The sequence below is a fragment of the Trichechus manatus genome, unplaced genomic scaffold, assembly GCF_000243295.1.
Source record: "Trichechus manatus latirostris isolate Lorelei unplaced genomic scaffold, TriManLat1.0 scaffold00020, whole genome shotgun sequence".
Lineage (NCBI taxonomy): Eukaryota > Metazoa > Chordata > Mammalia > Sirenia > Trichechidae > Trichechus > Trichechus manatus.
In genome coordinates this window covers 2,322,898-2,336,617 of record NW_004443956.1, presented here as the reverse complement: position 1 = coordinate 2,336,617, position 13,720 = coordinate 2,322,898, and the positions used below count along the sequence as shown (strand labels likewise).

At 38.1% G+C, this 13,720-nt stretch overlaps 1 protein-coding gene across 1 annotated transcript in view; it reads right to left on the bottom strand.

Annotated features, from left to right (window-relative positions):
- Positions 1 to 13,720, bottom strand: part of CNTN3 (contactin 3) — a 207,183-nt gene that overhangs the window by 79,180 nt on the left and 114,283 nt on the right. The window contains exon 8 of the mRNA XM_023727915.1: positions 1,058 to 1,185. Coding sequence (XP_023583683.1) covers positions 1,058 to 1,185 — 128 coding nt within the window. The remainder of the gene's footprint in view (positions 1 to 1,057; positions 1,186 to 13,720) is intronic.

Here is a 13,720-nt window from a genome sequence, read left to right as displayed (position 1 = left end):
CTTTTTCTTCGACCTAATCTGTCAGCAAATCCTGTTGGCTGTACATGCAGAATATATGCAGCCTGATCCCTTCTCGTTCACTCCTCTACTGCCTCCTCATTTGGACCCTTATCACCTCCTGCCTGGATTCCTGCAATGGCCTCTGAGACCTCTCCAGTTTCCACCCTTGATTCCCCACAGTCTGTTCTCAACAGAGCCACTAGTTTCATCCATTAACAACGTATTCCAGATCATGCCATTTTTGCTCACAACCTTGCACTGGTTCCACTTTTCACTCCAACTAAAATCTACAGTCCTGACAATGGTCTTCAAGGTCCCTACATGATTGCTCCCTAGAAAGCTGTTGGTTCACTCCTTCATCTCCAGCAAATCTTTGTTCAAATTCCTCCTTCGGAATGAGGCCTACTCTGATCACCCCATGTCATGCTCCAACTTGCCTCTCCCCATACACTCCTCTTCACTTTCTCAATTGTTTGTAATGTTTTCCTTCCAATAATTAGCTCATTTATGTCTCCTATTTCTTATTTTCTTTCTTCTTCTGGTAGAATGTAAGATTCAGGAGGGCAGTATCTGTCAGTGAACTGGTATAGCCCAAGCACCTGGGCCATAGTAGGTGCTCAGACTCTTTTGTGAATGAATAAATGAATGCAATATATCCACCACTCTAAGCAATGCTTACTGATATCAAGGATTATTTCATGGGCTCTAACATATTTGAAAAAATATCAAAGATAATGAAAAATAAAAAGTATACTGAAAAGATGTGACATAAAAGAAGAGCATAAAACAAAAGAAAATTTTACATCAGCATTTGCTATTAGTAATTCTTATTGCCCATCATCAATGCATTCCTGGCTACACACTGTGCTGTGCTAAAGAAATATTAAGAATTCCTCCCTTGACTTTTTTACCTCTTGAAACTAACACAAGTGCAAACACAGGCTCTACCTTCACAGTAAACTGCATATTGTGAAAAACACAAACTTTCTTTGACCTTAATAACATACCAATATACCATAAGGAGAATCCCTAAGCAGCTTTTAAGAAATGCACGTACCTGTAACAACCAAACGTGTTGTGTCATTTGCTTTCCCAAACTGGTTTTCTGCTATGCAGGTATAAGTTCCAACATCAGCTTTAGTCACGTTGGCTATTTTGAGGCCTCCATCCTTTAAAAAAGAAATTCTAAAAGAAATACAAATTAGACAAATAAACACGTAATAGTGGGTTTTTCCAAATAAATAGCAACATTTTTACAGGATAAGTTGCCTTATGCTAGTATTTTTAAGGCATGATAAACTAGCCTTAGCTTTCTTGGAAACAAAGAAAATTAAAAGTAAATTCACACACACACACACACACACACACACACAGACAGAGAGTTGAGTGAGAAAAGATGCTCCATCAATTCAAACTTTGCATGATATTTTTATGCAGCATTACTTAACAGCATTACTTAACATTGCACCTAATTTTGGGATTGCTTTATCAAATCAGATAAGTGTGAAATGTTTTCCAAAAATATATGGTGTGGTAGATTACTCACGGGTTGGCTTCATCAGTTTGGAGAAAATTAAAAGTTGACATGACAAAATTTCCCTCAAGTTTTAAATAGTATATAAGAAATAAGAAACCTGTTTGCCTTTCATTATCGATTGGGACAGTTATACTGGACCCAATCAAAACTCAAATTTTGCAGAAGAACTTTTGCATGGTCATCTGAGAGCTATTGCAAAGAACCCAGGCAACCAAAATGAATATAACTTCAGAATTTCTGAGCATATACATAAAGTCCTTAAAGCTTCAGCATATAACTAATTAGCTAGGGAAGAAAGAAAAGAAGAAAAGCCTAGCAATCTGCTTCCATAAAGATTTAAGCAAAGGAAATCCTATGGAGCTCAGTTCTACTCTTTAACACATGAGGTTGTCATAAGTCATAATCAACTTCAACAGATTTGGTTTGTTTTTTGTCTTTTTATATAATGAGTGCATAACAGGTGCCAGGCAAAGTGTGAGCAAGATAGAAGTCCCTACCTTCATGGAAATAATATTCTGGTGGGTGGCATACACAAGAAACAAATAAATGAACACGATAATTTCAGGTTGTTGAGAAGAACTCTGAAGGAGATAGACAGGGGATACAATAGAGTATTACTTTAGCCATTGTTACCACACTAGGGTGGTTCAGAAAAGTTTCTCAAAACAGATGACATCTGAACTTAGAAAGAAGAATGAGAAGGGACTAACCTATCAGTCCATTTCCTGTATTTTTATTGACCAACTTGTCAACTCATAACTACATTCCCTCTCTCTCTGAATTCCTAAACTCATCACTATGCATGCAATTCACTTGCCACTTAGAATGCCTGTTATCCTCTATGATTTATATCATTGACACTTGAGTGTCATATCTATTCAAATGGATGGTAAACTTCTTAAAAAGGTTTGTAACCCCCGTGTCAGCATAGCATCTGATACTTGAACCGTGGTCAATAAATGCGTCAAATGTTTGGGTCGTTCACCAGAATAGACAGGAAAGATACAGACAGCATTAGTCTGGAGTGGAGGATCTCAATTCCATCTCAAAATATTATCAGATTTCTTGCAAGATTTTCAGGTGTGTAACAAGTATTTGGTTACTTGCATCAATAATGTACATGATATGTGTGTATATATCCTTAAATCACCTGCTTCTCACATTCACTTGCATCCTGGTTATAAGTTCCTGAGTGAGAAGGTCATGGTGGATTCAAGCTAGCACACTGGGAGCTGTTCATGATGCTAGGCTGAGCCATCCATGAATGTCTGTTGATCATGTGATCTGCTGCATGTGTGTGTCAAGGTATATTTAAAACAAACAGGTTTCAAAACAATAGCCTTCAAAGCTAAATAAACAACACAGAGCATCACATTTCAATCTGAGGAACTAGGGGGAAAGGTTAAAAGTTGCAAGAACTTCCCCAGGTATCTGTAAAAAGGGAGCTATATCTGATTTCCGTTAGGAAACCCTGACAACTTTTTTGGTTATGAAACGCAAGCTGATCACTTTTCTAGAAGAGTTGATCAAAGGACTATAAGGAAAAATTCTTTATATCTTAGCTTATCAGAGAACAAAGATTATCTTAAACAGTACATAATAATAACTAAAAAATGAAGCCCTGTAGAGAAGTACAAATGAATGTAAACTTTGGATACAAAGACTGGAAGATTTGAGAAACATGCAGAGTAAACTTTAATAAATGTAAATCAGATCATATAATCCCTCTTCTTTACCTGCAAAATCCTTACTTAGACCCCCTTCTCTGACATCATGCATCCTTAGTCTGACTCCTATCCTACAATCAGGCACCTGACTCTCTCTAATCTCATATGGCTTCATAAATTTATCCTTCGCCTGCTTTTCTCCTTTCACACAAGCCTTCTTTGAATTTTTATTCTTCCTCTTGCCTCAAGGCCTTTACAAAAGCCATTCCTTATGTCTAATTAATGTGTACCCATTCTTCAGATGTCTGTCACTTCCCTAAACCCCGTGGGCTGAACTAGGTCTTCCTGTATTTGATCAAAACTCCTTCTGAGCTTTCTTTATAGATAGCACTTAGCAACTTGCCAGTTATACAATTTGCATGCTTATCTAATTAATGTTTTCCTCTTCTAGTAGATTGTAAACTCTCTGCAGGCAGGGCTAGCACCTGGATTGTTGCTGCTGTTGGGTGCCATCGATTCAATTCTGACTCAGAGCAACTTCAAAGGACAGAGTAGGACTGTCCCACAGGGATTTCTAGACTATAAACTTTATAGGAGCAGATCGCCACGTGTTTCTTCCGAGGAGCCGCTGGGTGAGTTCCAACCAACAACCTTATTCAACGCTAAATTCCTAGAGCCTTGAACAGTGCCTGAGATGAAACAGATGTTTAAAAAAATAAAAAAACCTGTTGAATGAATACATGAAAGTATACCTTTGGAGGTCATGGTCATGGTAGGATGGTGGGTATTAATGAAGTCAAGTTGAAAGGCACCTAGGACTTTATGAATAAGATAGAAACAGATTCAGAAAATATGTAGTGTATTCATATATATATATATATGTGTGTGTGTGTGTGTATATATATATATATGTATGTAGGAGCCCTGGCGGCACAATAGTTAAACACTTGGCTGCTAACTGAAAGGTTGGTGTTCAAACCCATCTGTGGCTCTGCGGGAGAAAACACCTGGCAATCTGCTCCCGTAAAGATTACAGACTAAGAAACCCTACGGGGCAGTTCTACTCTGTCCTATAGGGTCACTGTGAGTCAGAACTATCTCAACAGCACACAACAACAAACATATATATGTGAAAGATGAGGCTGTAGAAGGCTGAATGAAGAGAAGTTATAAATGAGTCTTCTGGGATAAGACAATTGGAAATATACAAAAATGTACTTACACTATTGAAGAAGAAGCCAGTAGAGAGGGAGAGACTGAAGTCAGAGAGAGGGAGGAGAGAAGGGATGATGGGAGGGAAGAAGAGGGTGAGAGAGGAAACTGAGAGACAATCAGAGGAGGAAAGAGAGAGCACAATCAAGAGCAATGCTCTCCAATCCATTCTGATTGCTAATTCCATCAGTAAAAGTTTTTGGCCATGACCCCCAAAGACAACAGTCCTTGACCTGCCACTGCTCAATAAAGTTTACCTATCATTATTTTAAAAACTGCATATTGGTGGAGATTTTAATATGTAAAAAAAAAAAAAGAAAAAAAGCCGGCAGACGATAGAATGTCTTGAAGACATTTAAATGGTGGGGCAAACTCATCCTCTCTGAATTACAGGGTGCAGACAGAACTGGAAGCTCCCGGAAGCTGGGAAATCTACCGGTTTCTGAGACTAGCAAGCACTAAAACAACTAAAAATGCCTCTTTGTTGAGTGAACAAATACTGAGCTCAAATTCAGAGGTTCTGATTTGGGTACCATAAAACAGAGATAGGTAATTTCAGATACTTTCTTATGCTATAATTTTAGTGTTAACAGCTAAACTTTCTCTATATGTATAGAACTATTTGAAATCTTGGAAGAACTAGAAATCCCTTAGTGTATTAGCATTAGTAACTTTAAATAAGCAAACCTATCTTCATGACCATGTCAGGCTGAGGAACAACTTCAAAGGCAAGGCCTCACACCTTAGGAATCGCGTAACAACGCCAAAACAAACATATTGACTCTCAAAGAATGCAGACTCTGTGTGCATCATAATAATTTTGAGTTAATTGGGTATTTTCATTTTAAATTGGTTCTTCCAGTAAATTCTAAGAGGCCCACAGGATATTTTGCACAAGATAAAAATATACAATATTCAATAAATGAATGGAGTAATTGTTTCTCAACGGAAAACCTTCAATAATCCATGCCTCCCTACATAGATTCAAAGGGAAAATTTTATACGACTTCACTATAAATGAAACTGCTTTCTACGCTTCCTGGGAACAGGTTTTTCTACAAATGGGTAGAGCTGAAAATGTAGATAACGATGAGTGACTCTAGTCTTGGCACAAAAGGTTAAATAAAGATTTATGAGATAAACCTTCAGAAATGTGTTACTCCTGTTTACTTTGAACAACAGGCAACTGAAATAAATCACAGTAGCATTTTAACTCCTTGATCAGTTTTTTAATATACCTTTATGTGTATCCTTTTACTGGTCTTCCCTTTTGTAGTAAAAGAGGTTAATTATTTCACTTAACTTTGTACAGTCTATGGTTAGTTTGGGATAAGTCAACTTAATTGCTCTAAGCTGCTCTAATGATCCATGTTGTAATTCAGTGATGGCACTGAATTTATGACTGTTAAAAAATCCTGTTTGCTCAGAAAGTATACTGTTGTCTAGGCAACACTGACAAGTACTTTATGATGACATTTAAGCATCCATAATAACAGTTTGTTCTGAAATGGAAAAAGTGTGGAGCATTACACACACAAGGCAGGAATTCTGAAAATACTGTTTTCCCCTGCGTATGTTCTGAATATTACGGTAATTTATTCAACTTGAATTTTAACAAACATGCTGCAACTCTACATTGTCTCAGGATGCGTGTCTCAGTGGAGATGTGATCACATGAGATCGTAATGACTAAACTGCTGTACAGAAAATAACAAAGCTATTCTGGATGGCACTTTCTGAGTACATATTCAGAGAGATGGATGCTTACAATTAGCTGTGCGAGAAAAGTACTCACAATGCATATATTACCAGATAAATAATGACAGTTAAAAAAGCAAGTATATACTGAAGAAAGTGCAAGAAAAAATAAATGTCAGAGAAAAAGAGCATAGAGTGTATGTTCTTATTTACAGCTCCTCTCACCTGCTTGGCTAAATAACTTCTCCCCTTGCGTTCAAAGATAACCTGCAAACAGTATCTAGGAAATGATACTAGAATTTTTATTCTTTTAGCTGCACCACTTTGGGCTTTCTTTGTATAAAATTCAGCAGTGTTAGGTTAGTAATTTATTGGTTAGAAAATCTCCAAGGAACAGAAAGGCAGGGTGGGGAAGAATCAGCAGTTAATTGTCTTACCTTTGAGTAAGCACAGGGCTAATAATACGTGGCATCGTTATTTTGTCGGACACAACACATTACGTGGAGCAGACACTTCATATGAAGAGAATCAACAATAAAGAAGCATTTCCTTCACTTTATAAAATCTTCCCAAATGCATATCTATCATGGCAAATATAATCAGAGCTGCATTCATTTTTACGGCAATGACTCAACAGAATTTCCTTCTAAAATGGACTCAAACCTATAGGAGAAAAGGCTTCAAAAAGGGATTTCCCAGTTTGAATGATTATATAAAACTGGCCATGTAAGTAATTCATAAGGCCCAGGAAATAATCCATTTGACACATTTGCATCTTTATACAGTAGAGTGTCTGAAAAAGTTAGAAATAATCAGACATATGGGTAGTAAACTAACAACAAGAAAAACAAACAATTATCTGATGGCTCATGTGTTAAAAGGAAACCTCAAAGGAAATAATTACTAAGTTCACAGGGGCCCAAGATTGATATCACTCTTTTCTGCCCAAGCAATAGATTCAGGAGTCAAATCAATGAAAATCAAAATCTCAGCTTTATTACTTATATTACAGATAAAGCAGATGCAAAACTGCTTGCCTGAGCAACAATGGTTTTCTAATACTTCATCCCAGTGTTAGGCAAACTTAACCTCCTGGGCACAGGAGGACAATCACAAGCCTTCCACAAAGGGCAAGCTCCTTTATGGCATGGTTTAGAGGACAGAAGAATATGCACTCTCTATGGGCAGGCAGCAAAGATGTCACTTTGAGGGCTAAGGTGTGCCTGACCCAAGCCATGATATTTTCAATCACCTCATAGGCATGTGAAAACTGGACAATAAATAAGGAAGACCAAAGAAGAATTGATGCCTTTAAATTATGATGTTGGTGAAAAATATTGAATATACCATGGACTGCCAGAAGAATGAACAAATCTGTCTCGGAAGAAGTACAGCCAGAACATTCCTTGGAAGCAAAGATGGCAAGACTTTGTCTCATGTACTTTGGACACTTTATCAGAGGGATCAGTCCTTGGAGAAGGACATCATGCTTGGTAAAGTGGAGGGTCAGTAAAAAGAGGAAGAGCCTCAATGAGATGAATTGGCACAGTGGCTGTAACAATAGGCTCAAACATAGCAATGATCGTGAGGATGGCACAGGACTGGACAATGTTTTGTTCTGTTGTACATAGAGCTGCTATGAGTTGGAACCAACTTGAGGGCACCTAACAACAACAATGAGCAGGCAGGGGAGTCCCTAGATCACACAAAGGTTAAATGCTCAACTACTAACCTATGGTTCAAACCCACCCAGAGGCATCTTAGAAGAAAGGTCTGGTGATCTGCTTCCAAAAGGTCACAGCCATGAAAACCCTATGGAGCACATTTCTAGTCTGACACAGATGAGACAGCCATGAGTCAGAGTTGACTAGATAGGAACTGGTCTGGTGAAAGAGTGGGGCGGGGAGCTGAGCTACAATGTTAAGGTCTTCCATCCTAACTCACAAGTCAGATACTTCTTCTGGGGACGGGGAGAAGAAAGGTCCAAGTGTTACTCTAATGAGTGTCCTTCTACGTAGAGAACAGAGGCCCTAGAACAAATGTCACTTCAAATAATAATGATAAAATGCTTATACTGAATAAGAGGAATTTCATCAACTCAAGGGATATATGAGATATTTACGTTTACTAAAAGAAGGCAGCATCTATGTGGAGGGTACTTGTCATGGATTAAATTCTGTCTCCAAAAAATATCTGTTAACTTGGCTGGGTCATGATTCCCAGTATTGCATAGTTGTGTACCATTTTGTAATCTGATGTGCTTTCCTTATGTGTTGTAAATTCAATCACTATGATCTAATAAGATGGATTAGTGGCAGTTATACTGATGAGGTATACAAGATTGGATAGTGTCTTAAGCCAATCTCTTTTGAGATATAAAAGACAGAGGTGAGCAGACACACGTGGGAACCTCATACCACCAAGAAAGCAGTGCTGGGAGCAGAGCGCATCCTTTGGACCTGAAGTTCCTGCGCAGAGAAGCTCCCAGACCAAGGGAAGACTGATGACAAGGGCCTTCCTCTGGAGCCGACAGAGAGAGAAGGCCTTTCCCTGGAGCTGATGCTCTGAATTTGGACTTGCAGCCAACTAGACTGTGAGAGAAAAAACTTCTCTTTGTTAAATCCATCCACTTGTGGTATTTCTGTTATAATAGCACTAGATGACTAAGACAGTACTGAATATTGTTTGGGTGCCCAGAACTGACTCCCCTTTCTTTAGTAACCAGCACTCCGATTGTCCTTTGGGGAATTCTCTTCTCCCTAACATATGCAGTCTTGGTGGGACTATGAATCAGGGTTCCCTGTCTTATCCTAATCAAGGGGTAGAAATGTAACACAAGTCAATGGTTCTCAGACTTTACAATGCACTAGTCACCTCAAGGGCTCATCAAATTATGTCTTGAATGGGGCCCAAGGACTTGCATTTCTAATGAGTTACTAGGTCTTGATGGTGCTACTGATGTAGAGAACACACTTCGAGAAACTTCACTCTAAGCTTGTCCTTCCCAGACTTCGACAAAAATAATGGTGAGTTTATTCACTGCAGCGCTCATCCTGACAAAGTGGTACAGTCTCTGCTGCCAGGATTCCCAGTGTCATCTAGTTTCAGGTTCATTCCTAAGTCAGTTTCTGTAATTTATCTAATAATTCCGCGAAAGTTCCTTAAACTATTTCTCAACTACAGTTCCCAAATCTCTAAATGATACAAGCTACCAAAAGTTGCTGTTTTGTACACAGTATTTTTTAAATAAATATTTTGTTGTCTCAACAAATGTAAACACTTCAGAAACAATCTTTTAACTAGAGAGGACATGTTTTATGACAAATCAAGAATAATCCTAACAAAACCTACCCTACTGTCAAATTCTTGCAAGAAGGGATGGTTTTAGGTTCACTATTCCAATTCCAAAGGTCACTGGGTGGCACGAATGATTTGTGCTCCACTACTGTTATCTGCCGTCAAGTTGGCTCAGATTCATAGCGACATTATGTATAACAGTACAAAACACTGCCCAGTCCTCTGCCAGTGACTGGCCTCTCTTGATGACATGTCAAAAGTAAACAAGACAAAGTCTCGCCATCCTTGCTTCTATGGAGCATTCTGGCTATACTTCCTTCAAGACAGATCTGTTCATTCTTCTTGCAGCCCATAGTATATTCACCAACACCACAATTCAAACGCGCTTAATTACTAACCTAAATGGTTGGCAGTTCAAACCCACCAGTGGTGTCATGGAAGAAGGGCCTGGTGATATGCATCTGTAAAGACCACAGCCAAGAAAACCCTATGCGGCAATTCTACTCTGTAACACATTGGGAAGCCATGAGTTGGAATCAACTTAATGGCAACAGGTTTGGGTTTTAGGTTTTGATATTCTAATCCCAAGGTCATCATCTTTTCTAGGTATCCATTAATATTTAAGTGGCTCATTTAAAACTTTATGCAGCATTTCTAACTTTTCTGAGGCTCAAAGTTCTTTGAGCATTTGAAAAATGTGACAAACCTTTCTGCAGAACAAGAAAAATAAGAACAGTTTCAATCCAATTTGGAATAGATCTTCCCAGGTTCTATGGACCTCAGATTAGGAACTCCTGCTTGCAGCTCAACCCATCCAATGACAGAGGACTTTGTGTTGAAATCTGATTGTCTTGGATGGGAGCCCTGGTGGCACAGTGGTTAAGAGAGCTTGCCTGCTAACCAAAAGGTTGGCAGTTCAAATCTACCAGCTGCTTCTTGGAAACCCTATGGGGCAGTTGGAATCGACTTGACGGCAACAGGTTTGATTTGGTTTTTGGTTTTGTCTTGGATGCATCAGTGTGAGCCTTTCTGGAAGTGCTTTATTGAGAGTTTCTTACAGGAGGATGGTGTACATTTGGAGACTACTTAAAAACTATCTTGCCTAACATTAGAGCAGCAATGCTAAAGTTCAACAACTTGGGCTCTTGGATCACGCATTAGCCCACACACTGGAGTGGGTCACAAATGGTTTTCTGGAAAAAATCTCAGCCCTGATAACCTGTACTTTCTTGTCCCTCCTTCATGCAGAGATGAGGTCAACACCTATTCTGACACAGGTTCTGATGAGCCCCCACACTTTTAATAAGATGATATAAACTTTAATGCTAGTTCAATGGACTGTTTAAGCTTTTGACTCTTCATTTCCACAGTAGCACCTTCTCTGTACCCCAGATTCTGGACACTGAGCCTTGAAATAATTTCTACTGCAAATTTATTAAAAACCTATATGAGAGAAATAATATTCTTAGTTAAAGGGAATGTAGCACATCTGAATCTTGAGTTTAATACTCAGAGTTATCATTGGATTGATCAGATATTGTGGAAAGTCAGAAAAAAGTAAACTTTTAAAACTAATTATATTTTATTTTAAGGATGTTGGGTGTTACATTACCCAGTGTGCTCTCTATGAATACCCATTAGATTTTGACATGGACATACACATATCTTGGTCTAGGAAGAGTTGCATATCTCCTTACCAAATGGTTTTATTTAATCATTTTACGGATTCTATAATTACTGCTTTTTTCCATCCACTAGTTAGCAGAAAGCTCTGAGCCAAACTTGTGGATCTCAGTTAAATGAATGGATCTCTTGGTGTATACTTTGTAAACTAACCTCAGTCATTCATTCTATAAGTATTTGTTGAACATGTACTACAGACCTTGCTCTGTGGTAAGCAATGAGGATTCATTGGTCCTAATGTACCTTATATTCTAGGCAATTAGAACCCTAGTATATTTTTTTCTCCTCAACGTTCACTTTGTGCGTACTTTGACAAACTGTCTCAAATACTTTTTCAATGAGACATGATATATACAAATGAAAGAATCCAGAAGACATAAAGTTATAAAAACCAGGCTAACAAATGGCCAACAAGCACATGAAAAGATGCTTAATGTTATTAGCCCTTAGAGAGATGCAAATCAAAACTACTAAGAGATACCACCTCACTTCTATTAGAATGGCAATGATCAAAAAAACGGACAACAATATTTGCTGGAGAGGTTGTGGAAAAATGGGAACACTCATCCATTGCTGGTGGGAATGTAAAATGGTACAGCCGCTGCTGAAAACAGCTGGACAGTTCCTCAAAAAGTTGAACACAGAACTACCATATGACCCAGCAATCTCAATCCTAGATATATACCCATATAAGTGAAGGCTGTAACGCAAACAGAAACCTGTGCATCAATGTTCATTGCAGCACTTTTCACAATATTCAAAAGGTGGAAACAATTGAAACGTCCACTAACAGATGAATGGATAAACAAAATGTAGTATATACACACGATGGAATTCTACTCAGCCATTAAGAGAAACGAAGTCCTGATGCATACTACAACATGGATGCACCTTGAAAAAATCATGCTGAGTGAGGTAAACCAAAACCAAACCTGTTGCCTTCGAGTCGATTCTGACTCATAGCAGTGGATTTGAACTGCCAGCCTTTTGGTTAGCAGCCAACGGCTTCACCACTGTGCCACCAGGGCCCTGAGTGAAGTCAGTCAGCCACAAAAGGGCAAATACTATACGATCTCATGCATATGAAATAAGTAAATACACAGAAACCAAAGACTACTAGTGGTTACCAGGGGTGGAAGGGAGGGGAAAGGAAGAGTTTTTGTTTAGGGTGCACTGAGTTTATGTGATGGTGGTGGGATGATTTGAAAAAGAAAGCGAGGATGGTGCCACAACTTGAAGAATGTAATCAATGTCACTGAATTGTGCACGCAGAAATTGTTGAGATGTATATGTCTTGTTATGTATATTTTCACCACAATAAAAAAAGGCAAAAGGAATAAAAAATAATATAGTGAAGCGTAAGTTTCTTAATTATCTAAACTAGAAAAGCGTTAAGATTTATATCAAGCTTTAAAATACTATGGTTCTCCCAATTAAGTCAATTAACAAATACTAGGGAAAATTAAGTGCCTAATAAAATCTTCAAGTTAAAGGTTCCCCTTTCTTTAGCACTGGAATGTAACATGTTATAAATATATCTCTTTTTTCCCAAAAGATAGTTTATTTTTATATATTCCACCCGAATTATAAATGTTTTTAGGATGACACACTTGGAAAGGATCAGACACTCTCATCCTCCCAAAGAAACTGTTCTAGTGATGGATTCTGTACTACGGCCGGACTGTAAAATAACACAAGTAGGATGTGGAAGCAGAAAACAGATCAAAGTAGAAATCGAACTTTTTTTTTGGTTTGTTAGGCAGTGAGAAATTTAATTCAGTTTACAAACTCATTAGAACTTATACAACAAATCGTAAATTATGAGTAACTCCTTTCCATGAATCAGAATGTGGGAGACAGCAAACATCACTACCAATCTGCACGTTTATTCCTCTTTAATGGAAATGCAATGGCAATAGAACCTCAGCTAACCACCCATTCAACCATCCATCCCATCCACTCACCCCTGTTTCAGTGAAAAATATACTCAAATATAGCACGCTCCCTATTTTTAATAGGAAGCCTCAAGAAGAAATCTATAAAAAAAATCAATTTTATACATTTCTAAGAAATAGTGCAATAAATTAAATCAGCAAATTATAGGTACTTTTAAGACATGGGAAGCTCTTCAAAAAGGAATGAAATTCACTTGAACAAATATTTGTTGAGCACTTACAATGTAGTTAAGTGTTTTGGAAAATGCAAATATGAATAAGAACTAGCCCCTATCCTTTAGAGATCTACAATTTAATGAGAAAGGGAGAGACATATATATAGTTCATGCATAATTAATCATAAAATATAATCCTTATGTATGAAAATTTATATCTGAGGTACAGATTCTTCCAGCTCTATCTCAAAAATACACAGTAGTCTCTTCTGCATTTCTACCACAGTTATCCTACATCAAGTGGTGGTTCAGTGGTAGAATTCTCGCCTTCCATGTGGTGAGACTCCGGTTTGATTCCTGACCAATGTATTTCATGCACAGCCACCACCTGTCTCTCAGTGGAGTCTTGAGTGTTCCTATGATGCTAAATAGGTTTCAGCAGAGCTTCCAGACTAAGACAGAATAGGAAGAAAAGCCTGGCGATCTACTTGTGAAAATCAGCCAATGAAAACCCTG